Below are 20,044 nucleotides of genomic sequence, written 5' to 3' on the forward strand. Positions count from 1 at the left end.
CGCGATCCTATAGCGTCGATGACTGTCTTCTCTGTGACGCAAATTGCTTCGCACTATCCATTACTGCAAAACTGATCCTCAAGAATACAACACACGAGGGCGAACCAGAAAGTCTACGTCTCTATTTTTGATTAGCCAGAGTTAGGTACCATAGAGGTGATTAGAAATATGCGTACTGTTCTACGTATCTTACACTACATTTCCATATAGTCCCCACACCGATTCAGGCATATGTCCTGTCGCGGCACCAAATCTGTGGTACCCCTGTCGCAGACGTTGGAACCACCGTCGGACTGCAGTCTTTGCTTCATCGTTGCACGTGAATGGCTGTCCTGCCGGGAGCTTCTTCAGCTGACCGAAAACGTAGAAATCACTAGGGGCGAGGTCCTGACTGCATATGATGGGTGGTCCAGACTCTCCCAGGGAAATTACCCGGAGTTTGTGGGCGGTTCTGATTGCCACACTTCGTAGCTCGTACGCCATGGACGTGTGAGCCACAACCGCCATTTTCAACAACTGACAGCAGCGGCAACGATGTCAGGAAGCGGCGCTACTCCATTTGTCATTGTTTAACGAGCGGTACCCAATCTTGCCGAAGTACCGTGACTGAAGATCTTTCTTTGAAAGTTAGCGATACAACGCTGGCGCATGAGCAAATTTCTGTACGCTCGAAGAAAGCCGCCCATAACGAAATGCGCCGGTAACACGTAAGGACAGTTGCAGCAACGGTCCGCGAACTTGGCCACACAGCTTCATTCCCATTCCTTTAATATGCCATTCACTACACTTTTGAAGCCTGCACACGTCTTCAGTCCACATGATTCAATCCAGCATGATGGGAGCGCAGTGCGTTAGCGACAACTCAGTTGCATTTCCGACAGCTGATCGCACTGATGTAACATGGAAGCGGTGATGGTTTCGTATTCGTGCGCTGCCGCTGAGGTGACCTGCGGGGCGGGCGAAAGCGCCATCTCGTTTCTCTAGAACGAACTGCTCCGCGAAAAGAGTCAATAGTTTCCAATCTAACCACGGCGCTCGTTCGCAAATTCGGCGCACGATTTTCCTGAAACTCCAAAGTTTCTTTTGCTGTGCCACTGACGCATAAGACACGCTAATCCTCATTTATCATTATCATTTTTTATGCTTTTAAACGGCCCTTCTGCGGGACGGGGGGGGGGGGGAGGTGTCGGAAATATTCATTCATCAGTACAGCAAGTTTTTGAGTAATATTGTCACCCAGCTATTACAACTAAAACAGTTTGGCAAAATACAGATTGGCAAAAAACATCTGCCTTTAGCGATGGCTGGTCCTCGGAGAGCCCGCGCGCAACCACGAACTCCGTAGTTCTCGCCTTAAGGGTCCTGTGTCAACACGTGCAAACTTATTTCGCGTCATTGCTCCCCTCTCAAAAGCGACCGGCCCGGTCGCTTCGAGGGCAGCGGGCGCGCACTATGGGCAAGAGTGCCAACATGAAAAGACAAAAAAAACCATGGAGGAATGTACACAATGCTGAAGCGGTTTGTGAGGGTCGATTAGCCCTGGCGTGCGTAGTACGGCTTCATCCGTACTACGTGGACGACTTCAGTACGGGGACGGCGTCGGTTCGAACCAGGATCAGAGCTGTGAGGCACCACCTCGTAGTTCACATCACTAGGCGGCGTACAACTTCGTAGGGGCTGAAGTAGCGGCGCAACAATTTTTCTGAGAGCCCACGGCGTCGGATAGGTGTCCACACCCACACGTGGTCGCCTGGTAAGTACTGGACATTCCGTCGGGTCCGGTTGTAACGGTAGGCGTCGGTATTCTGCTGAGTGCGGATGCGATTCCGAGCAAGCTGGCGAGCTTCCTCGGCTTTCTCGACGAAATCTTCACTGGTGTGATTCCCTGTGGTTCCGAGGTCTACTGGGAGCGTGGCGTCTAAGGGGGTTGTAACGCGACGTCCGTAAACAAGCTCGAATGGTGTAACCTCAGTGGTCTCTTGCACAGCGGTATTGTAAGCAAACGTGACGTATGGCAAAATTTCATCCCATGTTTTGTGTTTCACATCAATGTACATGGAGAGCATGTCGGCTAATGTTCTGTTTAGGCGCTCTGTTAAGCCGTTAGTTTGGGGATGATAGGCTGTGGTCTCTCGGTGGTCGGTGTGCGTCAGTGTGACGACTTGTTGCAATAACTCCGCTGTAAACGCTGCACCGCGTTCAGTAATGAGTACAGCGGGTGCACCGTGGCGAAGCACGATGTTGTGGACGAAGAAGCTGGCGATTCCAAGAATTACGGCGTGCGGTCCTTGCTGTGGTGCTTCGTACTGTCTGGGAACATGGGCGGCCTGTCGGACCTCGGCGCGTACCATTTCCGCAATGGAAAGTTGTCCCACAGGGGCAGTGGTCGTCTGCATCTTCTGCAGTTCTTACTTGACGACAGCCCTGATGACTTCTCGCAAGGGGCCAACGTCGTTACCGAGGGTAACGGCAGAGAGCTCCCTTGAAGTCACGGTGTCGCGGTTGTTTTGCCTGGCCCGCTGTTGAAGGGCCTTTTCCATAGTAGTGGCTTCGTCATGGAACTCTGCAAGTGTCGACCGCGGATTTCGAGTGAGGCCAGTAAAGATTTCTTTTTTGACGCCGCGCATGAGATGGCGCACCCTCTTTGTTTCAGTCATAGAAGGGTCCGCACGTCTGAAAAGCCGATTGATGTCTTCAACGTACGCCGTCACTCGCTCATTCGGGCCTTGTTCGAATACAGCATAAGTGCTCGCAAGTTTTGTTGACAAACTTCAGCAATGAGTATCAGCACGTCCTTCAAGGTACAGCTGTGGCCTTCCTGAACGACATTGCTGACATCTCCGATATCGGCACGTTACAAGTGACTTCACCGGATGCAACAACTCACGGCAGCCTGAATACCCGCGTCCACATTAATGCTGACTTAGCAGATGTGCAGAAGGATCATCTGCTGGCAGTGGGGCAGTGGTCGTCTGCATCTTCTGCAGTTCCTCCTTGACGACAGCCCTGATGAGTTCTCGCAAGGGGCCAACGTCGTTACCGAGGGTAACGGCAGAGAGCTCCCTTGAAATCACGGCGTCGTGCTTGTTTTGCCTGGCCCGCTGTTGAAGGGCCTTTTACATAGTAGTGGCTTCGTCATGGAACTCTGTAAGTGTCGTCGGCGGATTTCGAATGAGGCCAGCAAAGATTTCCTCTTTGACGCCGCGCATGAGATAGCGCACCTTCTTTGTTTCAGTCATAGAAGGGTCCGCACTTCTGAAAAGCCGATTCATGTCTTCTACGTACGCCGTCACTCGCTCATTCGGGCCTTGAATTCTTGCCTCCAACGCTAACTCCGCCCTCTCCTTCCTCTCCGCCCTGGCGAAGGCATTGAGGAACTGCCTACGAAATTCTTCCCATGACGTCAGTGTCGCCTCGTGGTTCTCAAACCATGTTTTCGCGGAATCCTCAAGAGCGAAGTACACGTAGCGTAGCTTACGCTCGTGGTTCCAGTCGTTGAGGTTGGGAACCCGGCCAAAATGGTCAAGCCAGTTGTCGGCGTCGCCTGAAGCACTTCCGTGGAACAGATGCGGCGTCCGGATGTGATTGACGACTACGTGCGATGCTGCAGGAGTGGCCGGAGGTGGTTGGTTCGTCATTGTAGTTCGTTCGGGTAGCAGACCGGGCTGTGGCTGGACTCCCTGGAGACGTTGGCTGGCACGTACGTGCACAGGGGTAAGCTCGGCTGAAGTACTCGCCGGGCTTAGGCCTGGGGTATGCTCCGGAGATCTTAACATCGACCGTACCCCACACGTCCACCAGAAATGTCACCCAGCTATTACAACTAAAACAGTTTGGCAAAATACAGATTCGCAAAAAACGTCTGCCTTTAGCGATGGCTGGTGATGATGATGATGATGATGATGATGATGTCCTTGATGAGATTGGCGCTTACCCACTCGCGGGGATTGGCCAAGAGTCGGGCAGACTTTGCTTATGTGTTCAGAAAATGGAGGTAAAGATCTAAAATTTTGTTACATGAATTTAGGCGAGGGAAAGTCGAAACGGTTCAGTAGATTGTCATGCTACGTAGAGGAAAAAAAAAAAGAATTATCTATAATATGTCAATGAGGCAATAGAGGAGGAATGAATAGAATAATACGGTCATCAATGAAATCGGTTTGATTCAATAATAAATTTCCTCGGAGAGCCCGCGCGCAACCACGAACTTCGTCGTTCTCGCCTTAAGGGTCCCGTGTCAACACGTGCAAACTTATTTCGCCTAAATATGATGCATTTGGAAACAAGTTCTTACACGGAAATGAAAAAAGGTATGCGAACTGTACAAAATAAAAATGCAGGTAGCCAAACAGCACCATAAATAAAATAGGTATCAGTTGTTAGTACAATGCGTATTTATTTAGCAGGTCTTAAGCTTCGTTCTTCTTTTTTTGACCAGGAAAACGTGACGGTCCCTGAAATGTGGTGACGGAGAGAATGAACTCAAATGTTAGCCTTGCAAAAAAAGTATAAGTAAAATAAATAAATAAATAAATGATAAAATAAGTAAACTCGCTGCCTTTCAGAGTTGCGAAAGGGTGAGTTCAATTTCTTTTTCACCATGTCTTCTTGCTGTTATATGACGAGAATCGGACTAGTACAACAAAGCTATTACTCACTCCTGAGTGTTGTCCACCAGAGCGCATGTGTAAACACCTATGGTTCCCACTGGCATCCACAGATTCCTTAGACAACACTGTCTTCCCTGTAACAAACCGGTTAGACATGTTTAAAAAATGTTTGTTTGCATTTTTCGTATTGTCATTGTATAAGCTTCTAAGAGTCACGGTAAATGTCGTAACTCTTTCTTTCTTTTTTTGTTCTTGAGAAGGTCGCTGTTTCTTATGCAAATTTTGCTTGTAGTGTGTACAAAAGACTCATAAATTACTAGTAAACTTTAAAAAATCTATAATAACAAAACATCCGTCCAAATGTTCCAAGACTGACGACGTGATAGTAGGCTACAGGCAATCTTCTTTTTTTAAACGGGGAGCATGTCTCGTACCCAGCAGAACTCCTACCGAGCACGTCTCGAACCCAGCTCCTACCGCTGGGTGACGCTGGCGCCAACCGCAGCCGACCGCACCACTACATATCGACAAGTGTGATTCACATCGTACGAGAAAATTTGAAAAAAAAAATTCAGTTTACCACAACTCTGTGCATGTCTCGCGAAGCGTGAATCATGGTGCCCAAGCAAGCTATTAAAGCTGGTACGTCGGTGCTACAGACGTCATCTGCAACTCGTTTCTTCATTTTTTTTTATTCTCCCTCCCCTATAGTAAACAAACACTGCCAGCAGGGTTCACTTCTGACACGCGTCGGCACACGCGAATCGGTCGTGGTGCGTAATTCCAAGCTGACCTTTGGACGGTGATTTCGACTATATCCTAATAATGAGAGCGAGAGGGAGAGAGGGTTCTTGAGCTTAGTGCACTCTGCAAGGATGTGGGCTAGAGTGCCTTTTGATCGTCTGCGAAACGGGCATGAAGTGTGATGCTCTGTTGGGAACTCCTTGTGCAAGAGCACGGGATGCGCTAGCGACCCCGCTTGCGTGCGTCGCACGATCGTTTGCTGCATTCGGCTGAGTTGCGGATGCGGACGTGGAAGCCTACATCTGCCGCTTCTGTACATTTGGATGATTTCTTTGTAAACGATCACGGGGTGCGGTAGCTCTGGCTCGTCCTCGGCCAAGATTGACAGTTCTCGGGAATAGTGGTCGGCGAGTGCGTTGCCTTCCACTTGCGAGTGAGCCGGGACCCACACGAGCTCAACGGCCCGTCCCGGTGATTTGCGCTTGGTGAGGATCGCTTGTGCCGCGGGAAAGATGTTCCCCTTGCGGTAGCTTACGTAGGCGGTTTGGGAGTCTGTGACCACGGTCCTCACTCCCGGTTGTGCGAATGCGAGGGATACGGCCACTTCTTCTGCTTCGGCTGTATTCGTCTTCCATATCGACGCGCCTGTGACCAGTTTATCGATGGTGGTGACAACCGCCGTTGCTCTGGTTCCGTGCTTGGGAAGCGAGGCGTCCGCGTAGAGAACCTCGGGGTCCTCTTCCAGCTGTCGAGCCAGTGCATTGGCCCGCGCAGAGCGTCTGTCGTCGTTCCTCCCCGGCTGCATGTTCCGGGGGAGGTGCTTGGTATTAATAATGTCTCTCTACGTTGTGGGCAGCGGCTCCGTTGTCGGTTGCTGTTCAATTTGCCATCCTATCTTGCGTAGGACGGCCCGACCGTACTCTCTTCGGCTCCGCCTTACTCTCTGGTGGGATAGGTGTGCTTCCACCATCTCTTCCACCGTGTTGTGGGCACCCATGTCCAGCAGCTTCTGCGCTGGCGAATAGACTGGGATGCCCATGGTGAGCTTGACTGCTTTCCTTATCGTCGTGTTCAGCGTCTCGCGGTTCACCTTCGCAAGCTGGAGGTACGGGGCGGAGTACGTTATGCTTGACGCGACAAATGCGTGCACCAGGCGTAGTGCGTCTTCTTCTTTGATTCCTCTGTTCCGGTTGGTGACTTTCCGGATCATGCTCAGGACCTGCTCTGATGTGGTCTTGATTTTGTTGACGGCTGCGTGCGCCTTGCCGTCTCTGCGCAACAGCAGGCCCAGTATCCCGATCTGCTGCTGCTGCTGCTGCTTGATCTCTGTGCTGTCGATGGTGATAATTATGTTCGGCGGCGGCTCTTTCTTGGGTCTTGCGGGCCGTACCATGAACAGCTCCGATTTCTGTGGAGCGCAGCTCCGGCCACAGGTCATGGCATACTCGTGGACGGTCGTTGCCGCTCTCTTCAGGGCTTCCTCCCCCCAGGCACCGGACCCCGCGCGGTTCGTCCACACCGTTATATCGTCGGCACAGAACGCGTGGTCCACGCCTTCGATTTGATTGAGTAGTTCGGGCAGGGGCAGTAGTGCCAGGTTGAAAAGCAGAGGTGACAGGACCGACCCCTGTGGGTTACCCCTGTCTCCGAGCTCCACAGGCTCTGACGTTCCTTTCCTATCCGGATAGTTGCCGTTCTATTGGTTAAGAAATCATTAATATAGCTGTAGGTCTTGCGGCCACACCCCGTCTTGCGCAGGTTCTCGAGCACGCTGGCGTGGGATACGTTGTCAACGGCCGCGAGCACAGTACCCCTCTATCTGCTTCGCTGGATACCGTACATACGGTGTGAATTTATGACATATGAGTTGGCATACTTTCATACATATGCCCTTCCGGGAATACGCAATAAAATCTCAGACATGTTCGCTCCAACATTAAAAAGTCGCAGTTTCGCCAAAAAGGCAAAGCAATCGCCTGCTATAGCAAATTGCTAGATAGCTATACCAATTAAGGATAGTAGGTTTAGCCGCAGTATAAACTTAGATACATTCGCTTACCAAATGAATTAACAAGCATGATGTCAGTGCACACAAGTAAACGTGAGCACATCACAGTCGATGAGCGCAGACACTCGCTGCCAAAACGCTGGTGTGAGCAAGCACGGCAGCAGCAGCGAGCGAAGTCACCCTCATGCGGTCGGTCGCTTCAGGCCAAGAGCGGTCAGAACACAACGCGCGCAATCATGCCTCTGCAGATCCCTTTCAACATAGGGCGCGCGCCATGGCACGCGGCCATGCAATGTTGGCACTTGTTATCGGAGTCGAAGCCGCGCCACCCCCTTTCCTTCTTCGCTGCATCCCCGCTTTCCTCAATGTATGACGCTCGAGATTGAGCCTTGATCGTTAGTTTCCCTCGCGTGCTTACACTTACGTACACATAAAGCATACGACGGGCTGCGACGGTCTCATCGCCTTTGGGCTTTATACGGAACATCACAGCGACGCCGACGCCGACGACAAAAATGCGCCTGGAGTGTCCACATAATTGTCATCGCAATAAAAGTAAGTGTTCTTGGCGCGTTACGTGTGAAAACCAGAATGTGATTATGACGTAGAAATTTGGGCGAGCTGGATGATTCGGAGGCACGCCTTCGCGAGGAGTCCAGGATAATTCTGACAGCCTGGGGTTCGCCAATGTGCACCGAATGCGCAATATACGGGCTTTCTTGTTTTCCACCCACGTCGCAACGTGGCAACCAGCGCCGGGGTCTCACCCCCTACTCTGCTTCAGCAGCGCATCCCCGTAGCCGTTGGGCTTATAGAAGATTTCACCAGAGAGGAGAAACGAAACAGCATAAGTACCTAACGTCAAACTGTTATAACGAGCACTAGACTTTCCTATACATTGCGAAGCAAAGCAAATCGTTTGTCAGTACCACCAAAAAACAAACTTGAACGGTGGCCGTACAGAACAGACGTTACATTTTCCTCCCAGCGTAGCCTACGTGTCATTTTGTTTTTCATTTGTGTTTGCATTAGTTAGTGTGCCATTTATTATAACATAATTATACATGTATATATATATGCGCCCTGTCCACGTGAGTAGTGTATGCCTCACAGAGCCATTGTTAGGCAGAGATTATCTACCTTGTAGCCCTGTCATCCAAAACAAAGTGCCATCTGAAACAGTGTTGGAAATAAATAAAATAAAACATTTCTCTGCATCGCAATATTTCTGTGTAGACGGTGTGCTGAAGTGTTTAATTGTAATGTCATTCTTGCGTGGCATGACAGCCTGACTAATTCAGGCTGTCTTTCGTGATTTCATCTCAGCCGCATTTTTTTACACCTATATTTCTTTCGGTCACTTGCACCATTTGCCAATGTTGGGCAAGGTATTGGTTTATGACACAACGCCATCTTACACAATGACTCACCCAGAGATCATCCGTGCGTGCAACAGTGTCACTAGTCGTGCTCATTCCAAGCAGTATTTGGCCCTGGACTTTGATGCGGAAAGTCCACCTGTAGTCTGGGAAATGGGAAAGAAATTTAGAATTGGCAATATAAAGCCATCTCAAGAGGATCAGAATGCTCGTGGCAAGCATGTTTTATGCTAGGCAACAGCCTGCAATCGAATAGGGTATTAGCGAAGATCATTATCTATCTATCTATCTATCTATCTATCTATCTATCTATCTATCTATCTATCTATCTATCTATCTATCTATCTATCTATCTATCTATCTATCTATCTATCTATCTATCTATCTATCTATCTATCTATCTATCTATATCTATATATATATATATATATATCTTCGCAAAAACCGTATTCGATTACAGGCTGTTGTCTAGCATACAACAAGCTTGCCGGGAGCATTCTGATTCTTTTGTCAATAATAACATCGACATACGAATCAGCGTTAAGTATGCTCTAGGCGGATTCGTGCTGTGGCTTTGGCACTGTCACCAGAGTTCCGTCACGCTACCGACTGGTGCTTCCGAATAACCGTCAAACCGGCTATCCGGTTTAACTGGAGGGAAGTGAATCTAGTCTCGAAATCTGGTTATTCGGTTGTCCGACTTTGAAGAAACGGATACTTAGGATAAACGGCTTAAATACCTGGTCAGCCGGATGTTCCAATATACGGATACAGCAATTCCCAAAGAAAAATTTAAAAAGAAAGAAAGGTAAGCAGGCTAACGAGAGCAGATATCGGATTTGCACGAGCGGTAGCAAAAGTAATTGCAAATATATAAGAACAAGAGAGGGACGGAGAGGCAATTTCGGCACAAATACAGAAGAACAAGTTGTCCGGCTATCTGAATATCCCGACACTATTAAGCGAAAAAAAAACGATAGAATAACCAATCACTTCGGTTATGCGGTTTGACCAGCCTATGCATAGACTGGTCTGAACGGAGCGGGCGTGGTAACCGCAACCTTAAATCCATTGAATCGTTTGTTTGGGCGCTGGAAAAGAGCGACGGTTTTTCCTTCGGTCTCAGTGGCGATACCATGGGCGGCGAACCACACCATGCGGGTGTCCTGACATGTATTCAGCGTACCGCTAAACCAGTCTGTCTTTCATTGTTTCGCCTTGGGGTAGAGAGTTCCAGCTTTCTTTTTTGCCCTTCATTTTGTCAAAAAGAAGAAAAATGCTGAGCACGAACAGGCTTTTTTAAAAAAGGTCAAGCATTCTATATACCGACGATGCGGAAGGTTGAGTTGGAATTTGGCTGTGAACTTTTCTTCAAATCCCAGAGGCATTGGTCTACATGCTTGGTCGCTGTTTCGATGCACGCTATATATTTAGGGTTCTGAACGATGCCAGGTGAATTTTTTTGTTACAACACCTGAATATTTCTACTAAGGTGCCGGATGTTGTCTGCAATCACCGCTATCTGATACACAGTTTATTTTTTCCACGGGTTAACCTGTCAGTGTTCGGCAAGAACTGATTCCTTGCCAAATTTAGGCTGCATTTGTATGGAAAATTTGGAGTCCCATATAAGGCCGTCCAAAATTCTGAGGTTGACGCCAGTGATAAGGGGACCTCCACAATCGTTATCGCTCAACGACGCCGTGCGCCGGCGTGCTCGGTATGGAATGTCAGTCAAGGAACAGGCTGCAACGCAACCTGTGTCGGAGTCCCAGATTTTCGCTCTGAAACTACTTATCGGTTATTATGAAATAAAGGTCACCTTAGGTATGAAGCAGTCGAGGGTACAATCATCTCGCGTGACTTTTTCAGCCAGTTATCCGTTTTTTTCTCATGTCGCGTTTTCCTCACTCCACGATTCAGGTAGGCTAAGAGTGCGTGGGGCTAAGGCCCCTTAGAGATGGGGCTCGTGTTGGGCTGCAACGATGGAAGCTGGCGACGTGGTCCAGCAACGACGCTGACGTGAGAGCTCGAAATTGAGTGTGTGACTGGACCATCGGCGATCATTTATCACTAATACCACCCATGAATCCGACACCTGAAATCGGTGACAGCCTAAGGATTACAAAAAAAAAAAAAAAACTCAGACCACAAAAATTCAGTGGACCTGCCCTTCACCTTTGCAAGAGAGTCTAGCCGCACAGGCACTGGCTACTCACAGCTGCTGGAGAGCATGGATTTATTTGTGTATAATAAAACTGTATTCCAGTATGTATTCTTGTATTCCGGAACGGTAGTGCCGCGGGCTCTTGAGTGCGTCTTTCGACCCCGATCAAAGGCGCATGTTTCCTTCGTTCCAAAGGAAGCTAGCTGATCGAAAGGTTCCCCGATCGCGTGAAGCGCCTCCTTCTCGCCCTCTTTTGTCGTGGCAGCTCCGTGCCTAGGGGTCGCTGTGTTAGACTGCGCCGTCTCCGGGATTGGCCCACATTCCTCGGATCTTCGCTCGAACTGCTTTAATAACGCCATGTTGGTAGCGCGCGACGTTGTACCGCCCTCGCAACAGGCCTGATTTATGGTGTTTTAACATTTCTTCGCCAGAGTACAGATGTCATTTTAACGTAGACTACATAACCTAGAGATTCGCGCGTAAGGAATGTAAAACACTTTGTCGCAGATCACGGTAAAATCCGCGTTCCTTTCGATAACCCCCGTGCACAGCGTATGCAGAATCTAAAGAGCGGCATCTCGTTTGATTGGCGTCGAACAACCGCGGTAGAAGCCATGCCATCGCGGCCGTACGATCATCTTCACCGTCGTCATCTTTATTCTGATGTTAAATGCGCCCAAGCTCGCGTCGCACACACACAGACACTGCGTGTACTGGTAACTCTATGCAAAACGTGAAAGGATGCTCAGCAGCCAGTTACTGCGATATGTGTCGGCGTAACATCTATTCTAGCAGTGTGTGACATCAGCGAGCTTTTTGTTTTGTTCCGTATTGGTTCAGGTACCCTGGAACATCGTGTGAAAGATTACTTACTTACGGTGTCTTCCACGTCGATCTGGTAGAAAGGCTGTTCATTCAGGAGTGCCTGAAAAAGACGAATGATAACCAAAAGTACAATATTTCGGGAAATAAAGGTGCCAGAGCCTTTTAAGCAATTTCAATGCATATCTTTCGCTCGAAACAGGTATGAATGAGGTCACGCAACATTTCGTTTCTTCAAATAGCTATCGCAGAAAGCGGCATAGTTCAGTACGGCTCAAAAGCGCTGTTGAATCTTTGCCAGCTCCTGGCTTAAGGCCTTACGATGATTCATGCATGGCATTTGCCTTCCTGTGTAAATATGGCAGAGCTGGGGACAAATTGCAGCCACCTGGGACTATTATGTCGTGTACGAAAAGCTCGTTATGGTAACGTTTTTTTTTTTTTCTTCCTTTCTTTTTCTTGTATTATTTTTTTAATTCATGGCCAGCCGAATACGGTGATCTCGACCGGAAGTTGAATGCACGACCTTCTTTCAGGAAAATAAATTATTCGATTTGATTTCATTTGATTCTACTAAGCAGCAGCACGTTGTAGACGCGGAGAAATAGCGTCTGTTACAACTGTTACAATAGCGCCTGTCGATATTACAACTATATATAGTGCGAGCGTAACATCGCAGATTGCTGCGAAGATATCAGGGTGACTGGACGGGTTGAAAATAATTACTGATTACTCTTGTGCCATTCACGCCTTATAGAGGTCCTCTAGTTGGTCTTCCTGTTTACCTTTCGTGGAATTAGGAAGACTGTTGTGCTGTAACGAACGATATGCGTTTCATCTGTGTAGGGTAATTACCAACTGCGTAAGAAGTTCTTCATAAACTCGTTCCACGGTGTCATGCTGCCATTGTCCGCAATGTTTCCAGGAGTCCTGAATAATTCGACAAGACACCAAGTTCTAATTCTGTGAAAAAAATTGGGGCATGTATAATGCGTGGTGAAACTATCACACTCCTGGCTTAAATTAAAACGTTGCAAATAATTACGGAACCCTCGTGTCTTCCTATTTTCGTACGTTATACAAGGTTTGCTTTTCGTTTTTGCGTTTTTCTCTGTGAATTAAACACTGCACCTTATATATATTCACCGAACACAATGGGAACGGTATGGATGTGTACGCAAAGCTTAAGATGTGGGATTTTTATGCGGCCTTTGCAAGGTGTCACGTATTCGTGTGCTTCGGAGAGGTATGAGTGTTTTTTTTTTTTTTGTATACTCAGCGCAATATTTACCCAGCTTCCATGAGATAACTGCAAATGCCACCAAACGTCCAATTGATCGAATTTTCCAGGAACACTGTGCCATATTTACGTGCGAAATTCAATGCGGGTGCACTAAATACAGCTTTTGCGAAAACATTCCTTTGGTAAGTGCTCTAAAGCGTTATGTGGCCATATTGCAATATGCTTTTCAGTGCTCCGAGGGTACAATAAGTTCTATGAAGTATATACTCAGATAAAATAAAAATTATGTTATTCGGTTCACGTACGCAAAGGCCATAGCGTGAAAGTAAATTGCAGCGTTTGCAGTAAATCACAAATATTAGAGCGATCCAACGCGTTGTAACAAAATTTCTCAAGAGGCGCCTAATTTAGCCCGCTCACCTCGAATAAACACATCTGCCCTTAAGAACGAGTGTAAAGAACGTGTGGGAACTCTGAGAAAATTACGTACGAAGTTAAATGCGCTTAATGCGCTTCCGTGGTTTTTTTCGCGCTAGGCTACTACTTCAAAGTTAAATGCACATGCATCAAATAGTGTCATTGCAAAAAAAAATATTTAATGAAGTGCTGGAACGTGTTATACCACCACATTACAGTATATTTTCTTTTACGTTACGTCAAGTCTATAATTGGCAAAACCGAAGTCACAAACTGTGGGTTACGTGTGCAACAAGTTGAGTTTGCGTATGGTAATGGCGTCCTTAGTAATAGGTTTCGCACTGAAGCGCTCCGAAGTGTCCTAGACTTTTACAAGCGCTGCATAACTTATCCCGCTACCGTGGCTCTAATACATATGCCAGCCAGATCAGATTTAGGAAACAATGTTTAATTCTTGTGGATATATACAGCATTTGTAAAACATTCCCTTCGTAAGTGCTTGAAAGCGTTAATTACCATATTACGCTTTGGTTCTTCATGTGTTATGGTTAAATCTCTTTTATATTACGCTTTTATTCGGTAGAAATGACGGGCTGTTCGTGGGTTACGTGTAGCCACAATTCATTGACGTACGCATTGAAGTGCTCAAGAGCCTCGTGACTGTGCTTTACGAGTGGTGCCACATTTAGCATGCGGCCTTGTCATAACTACAAGTGCACCAAATAACAAGCTTAGCATAAGTGAGGAAACCACTACGGTAAATCCGTATGCGAAAGTAAATGGGCGTGAATCAAATACAGGGTGTGCAAAAACTTTTCCTAAGCAAAAGTAAGCAAGCAAATGTTGCCTAGAAATAAGTACATTACACAAAGCTTATATGTGGGGGCAAAGGGGGACATTTTAACTTTAGTGTTTGACAAAACGTTTGCATTTCTAGGGTAATAAGCACTGCAAATTATTATTGAATCCTCCTTTTTTTGCATTTTCGTGCATTAAACGTGGTTTGTGGTACCTTTTCTCGGTATCCTCAGTGAACTAGACTAGGCTCCTTGATTATATTAGGTGAAAGTAAAATTCAGGTTATGGGGGTTATCTAGGCAAAATTCAAAGAGCGAGGGAGGGTGGGGGGGAGGAGAGCGGCTGACTGCTACCTTTGCTATAGTTAAGTATGCAAAGGCCGCTGCGCGTAATGAATGTTTTACGAGAGGTGCAGAATTCCGAGCGGTTCGATGAGAAGTCTATCAGCTCAACGGACATCAACTTTTGCCACGATGGCAAGCGGTTGGGGAAGAGGACACAGGAGGGAGACATTATTCACCAACGCTTCTGCGAAGTAAAGTGTGCGTGGGTGAATTGGAACCTTCATCGGAAGAAAAAAAAAAAAAAAAAAAAGACTCCTTGACGAGTGCTCCAAAGCCGAAGTTGTGTGTAAGGCTTAAATCTTGCAGCAGCAGTGAAGAAGACGTGCCTCGCGGCACAGCCGCATCGCCGACGCGCGGCTTGGCTCGCGCTTTTGATTGCTGGCGTCTTTTTGGACAGTGCTTCGGGCTGTCTCGCCGTTCACGGTCGCTGTGCCTTTGCAATTGGTTGAGGTGCTGGGACTGAAACCATAGAGTTTCTTACTATAACACCTAAAGGGAAATCTGGCGCCGCCGTCTATGGGAGTTTCTTAAGGGGGCACCGTGCCGTCATGGGAATGACGGTATATGTGTCTGCGAGGCTCGCGTTGGCTGATGTTGCAAGAGGCTTCGTCTAAAACGTGGATATGGCTATAACAATAACGCGTTCCTCAAGTAAAATCTTCATAAAATGTTCTCATTCACGCGTGTTACATCTGCCAGTGACGTTTACTCACCTAAAATTCATAACCAAGCGAAGAAAAGCAAGATCAGGCGACAAACTTTTCCAAAGCGAGCGCGAATCTTGCCTCTGTCCTCCAGCTTTAGTGGGCCGCTGATACTTTTTACGTTTCACATAATTGCACATGCAATAACAAGTTCTCATATTTAAACAAAGCATGTTTCTGTGTAAAAAAGTAAGAGCTTTTTGCGTGCTGATTTAGCAGGAATGAATATCGTGACAGGCGGAACGGTGCTTGTCAGGCATGCGTTCGAATTCTTGTCTGTCTCCGAGAACGATGCCAACCCGAAGTCACAATATGCTGGCACTCCCATGCATACCACAGTGCAGCAGCGCTAGATTTCCCTCTAGGCAATACAATAAGAAGCTCTATGCTCGTACCCTGCCTTTTACAGCGAAGCTGTATACCTTTACCATCCAAGGATATTGTGTGGTAAGCAGAAAAACTCCCCATACGTGGGCCGATCCCGCAGATAGTGCAATAATGGCCCGACCCGCGGTCGAGATGAAGTAAGGCGTTAAGCACTCCCCATACGTGGGGCGATACCGAAGATAGTGCGATGACGGCCCGACCCGAGGCTGAGGTGAAGCAGGCGTTAAGCACTCCCCAAACGTGGGCTGATCCCGAAGATATTGCAATGCCGGGCCGACCCGCGGCAGAGGTGAAGCACGCGTTAAGCACTCTCCATACGTAGGCCGATCGCGAAGATAGTGCAATGCCGAGCCGACAGGCGGCTAATGTGCAGTTCGCCATTAAGGGGCCCACATACTGGCCCACTTCGCTGGTCATCCTTCTTCACAGAGTGAAGGGCAAAGAGATTTTTTTAGAAAATGAACCTTCCATTGCTGTTTGGTGCTTGTGCGGTCTCTTCTCTCTAGGTTCCAGTAGTGTAGTGCGCGCTACTACGTGTATTGCGGGGACGCCGCCACAGGCGAGTGCAGACAGAGACGAGGTGACGCGTAAATAATGCTGGGTAAGCTGTATATCCGGTTGCATGGTGCACGCGAGCGTCTTCTCGCTCTGGTGGCAGAGCATGTGGTACAATTGCGGATTTGGGGCGTCTCTCCGCACCTTAGAGGCATGCTCGCTCACGGAACCTGTCACCCACTGATATTCTATGTTTGGAATTCCAGATTAGAGCAACTGAAATTGTTATTGCAAGAGCTCCCCAAAAACAGCTCCGCTGGAAATTGGGTTACGATTCTGGAAGGTCGCACAAGTCTGCAGTTCTTTTTCATTTATTGTTCAACCCGTAAATAAACCACTCTGCAACGTTTGCTACATACCACCTTTATTATTTCCCGCATTCCCACGAAAATGTTCACACTGCGACTGATATTTTTTTTTTTTTTAAATACGTCATAACCAGCATATGACGGTTCTAAACCTTGTAGTGGTATTGACGGCTTCCCTTTAAAATACTTGAACTCGCACAGAAGAAACACGATGTAACTAAGGATGTAGTAATTTTTTTGTTCTAAAGCACTTTTCGCCCGCTCAAAGCAATTTCAAAACGGAAACTCACTCATTGTTAAAGCGCCACCTGTTTCCATATTAACAAGAGAACTCTCACCTGAAATACTTTGTCCGTTAAAACTCTGATGGAAAGCGTGTAGACGGAGTCGTCCGGCAGTGTACCAACAGATTTGCTATCGTCCCTTATTGTGAAACGTCTTCTTCCCGCGTACCATATGCTTTTGTCGCGAAATTCTGTCACAAGATGCCATGTCTGGCCAACGGAACTCTTCCACTCTGTCGCTAATTTTGCATAGCCTCTGAGGAAGAAAGAAAGAAAGCAAAAGATATAGAGACAATAAAAGATGCACAAATTAAGATTCAATTTCTTTAGTTTCGTTATGTCGCTGTAACAGGAACACATACAGTATATGTTCAAACCTCTATATGCGTGTTAGAAGAGAAACTTCGGCGAGTCGGTGGTGATTCATGTTTCGGAAATTAACAGCGTTAAACCGACAAAGTCATGTTCTTCTTCTCCTTCTTCCTTGTCGGTCTTGAGCTGCTAATTTCCGAAACAATAATCTATCTGCGTTATTTCATGGTAAGAAGTTAATTACCAGAAAAATCGGGCGAAACCCAACTCATGATGAATGTCCACCCACTTTCATTGAAGCAACATTTATTGAAGCAGTGTGGCGACATACCGATTGCCACCTCCAAAACGCAGCTGTGGGCTCCAGTCTCGCGCTTCTCACTAGACACGTTACGCAAGCTAGCGGCGCTGCCACGAAGTATGACATTGGCGTGTGTGCAAAGATGTGTTCACGCAGAATTTTGACGCGTGTTCTATTTCACCATGTGTGTCTCTAACCGATTTCCTGGCAGCCTAGCATACTGGGTAGTCCCTGGTCTGCTGGGTAGAGCATCGGGCTGCTGCGCTGAGAGAACCGGGTACGAAACCACCCATCAAGCCAACTTGGGTTGTGAACATGTGACATTATGTGTGTGCTGCTCTTCAATGGTCGTCTTTCCCAAGCACACACACACACGCACACACACACAAACGAACTTGGGTCACTGGGCGTAGGCAACTGATTATATGTCGCTCTTCGATGAAATTCTGCCGCTTCCTCGGGGCACTCGGTATATGCCGCTGGGTATGTGCTCCTCTTCTCTAAACCTAATTGACGCCAACTTGGGTGGCTCTTTATGTGCCACTCTTCAGTTAACTGCTTGGAGCATAACTTGGGGCGCTCGGTTTTTGTTAGTGGGCATGTGCCACTCTCGAATGAACATCGTTGAGGCTACCTTGGGGCACTCGGTGTGTGCAACTCGGTATTTGCCACGCTTCAATTAAACTCCTTGACGCCAACTTCGGTCACTCGGTATGTGCTAGTGGGCCGTGCCGCTCTTCAGCGAACAGTCTGAGGCTACCTTGCGGCACTCGATATTTGCTACTGGGTATGTACCGCGCTTCAATTAAACACTTTGACGCCAACTTCGGTCACTCGGTATGTGCTATTGGGTCGTGCCGCTTGTCAGCGAACCGTTTGAGGCTACCTTGGAGCACTCGGTATGTGCTGCACTTCAATTAAACCCTTTGACGCCAACTTCGGTCACTCGGTATGTGCTACTGGGTCGTGCCGCTTTTCAGCAAACCGTTTGAGGCTACCTTGGGGCGCTCGTTATGTGCCAGTGGGTATGGGGGGCGCTTCAAATAAACTCTCTCATGCCAACTTCGGTCACTCGGAATGTGACACTGGGTCGTGCAGCTCTTCAGCGAACCGTTTCAGGCTACCTTGGAGCACTCGGTATGTACTACAGGGTATGTGCCGCGCTTAAATTAAATACTTTGACGCCAACTTTGGTCACTCGATATGTGCTACTGAGTCGTGCCCCTTTTCGGCGAACCGTTTGAGGCTACCTTGAGGCATTCGGCATGTTTTACCGGGTGTGTGCCACGCTTCAATTAAACTGTTTGACGCCAACTTCGCTCACTCGTTATGTGCTACTTGGTCGTGCCGCTCTTCAGCGAACCTTTTGAGGGTGCCTTGGGGCATTCGGTATATTCTACTGGGTACGTGCAACGCTTCAATTAAGCTCTTTCCCGCCAACTTCGGTCACTCGGTATCTGCTACTGGGTTGTGCCGCTCTTCAGGGAACCGTCTGAGGCTACATTGGGGCACTGGCTATGGGCTACTGGGTATGTACCACGTTTCAATTAAAATTTTTGACCCCAACTTCGGACACTCGGTATGTGCTATTGGGTCGTGCCGCTTGTCCGCGAACCAGTTGAGGCTACCTTGGGGCACTCGGTATGCGCTACTGGGTCCTGCCGCCCTTCAGCCAACTGTTTGAAGCTAAGTTGGTTCGCTCGGTATTGTGCTACAAGGTATGTGCTGCACTTCAATTAAACTGTTCGACTCCAACTTCAGTCACTCGGTATGTGCTACTGGCTCATCGCGCTCATCAGCGAACCGTTTGAGGCTACCAGAGGGCACTCGATATGTGCTTCGGGGTATGTGCCGCGCTTCAATTAAACTTTTTGACGCCAACTTCCGTCACTCGATATGTGCTACTGGGTCGTGCCGCTCTTCAGCAAACCGTTCGAGGCTACCTTGGGGCACTCGGCATGTGATACTGGGTATGTGCCGCGCTTCAAATTAACTTTTTGACGCCGACTTCGGTCACTCGGTATGTGCTACTGGGTCATCCCGCTCATCAGTGTACCGTTTGAGGCTACCTTGGGGCACTCGGTATGTGCTATGGGGTATGTGCTTCGTTTCAATTAAACATTTTGACGCCAGCTTCGGTCACCCGGTATGTGCTACTGTGTCGTGCCACTCTTCAGCGAACCGTTTGAGTATACCTTGGTGCGCTCTGTGTTTAATACTGGGTATGTACCGCGCTACAATTAAACTCTTTGACGCCAAGTTTGTCACTCGGTATGTGCTATTCATTCGTGCCGCTCTTTAGCGGACCGCTTGAGGCTACCTTGGGGCACTCGGTATGTGCTATGGGGTATGTGCTTCGTTTCAATTAAACATTTTGACGCCAGCTTCGGTCACCCGGTATGTGCTACTGTGTCGTGCCACTCTTCAGTGAACCGTTTGAGTATACCTTGGTGCGCTCTGTGTTTAATACTGGGTATGTACCGCGCTACAATTAAACTCTTTGACGCCAAGTTTGTCACTCGGTATGTGCTATTCATTCGTGCCGCTCTTTAGCGGACCGCTTGAGGCTACCTTGGGGCACTCGGTATATGCTGCACTTCAATTAAACTCTTTGACACCAGATTCGGTCACTCGGTATGCGCTAATGGGTCGTGCCGCCCT

General features: G+C 48.0%; 1 protein-coding gene across 2 annotated transcripts in view; it reads right to left on the reverse strand.

The window, feature by feature from the left end:
- Positions 1–20,044, reverse strand: part of LOC126519816 (uncharacterized) — a 71,207-nt gene that overhangs the window by 35,638 nt on the left and 15,525 nt on the right. For both annotated transcript variants that reach the window (XM_055065426.2, XM_055065425.2), the window contains exons 3-6: positions 16,825–17,026; positions 11,782–11,833; positions 8,793–8,887; positions 4,659–4,744 (exon numbers count right to left, since the gene is read on the reverse strand). In XM_055065426.2, coding sequence (XP_054921401.1) covers positions 4,659–4,744; positions 8,793–8,887; positions 11,782–11,833; positions 16,825–17,026 — 435 coding nt within the window. The remainder of the gene's footprint in view (positions 1–4,658; positions 4,745–8,792; positions 8,888–11,781; positions 11,834–16,824; positions 17,027–20,044) is intronic.

The sequence above is a fragment of the Dermacentor andersoni genome, chromosome 11, assembly GCF_023375885.2.
Source record: "Dermacentor andersoni chromosome 11, qqDerAnde1_hic_scaffold, whole genome shotgun sequence".
Lineage (NCBI taxonomy): Eukaryota > Metazoa > Arthropoda > Arachnida > Ixodida > Ixodidae > Dermacentor > Dermacentor andersoni.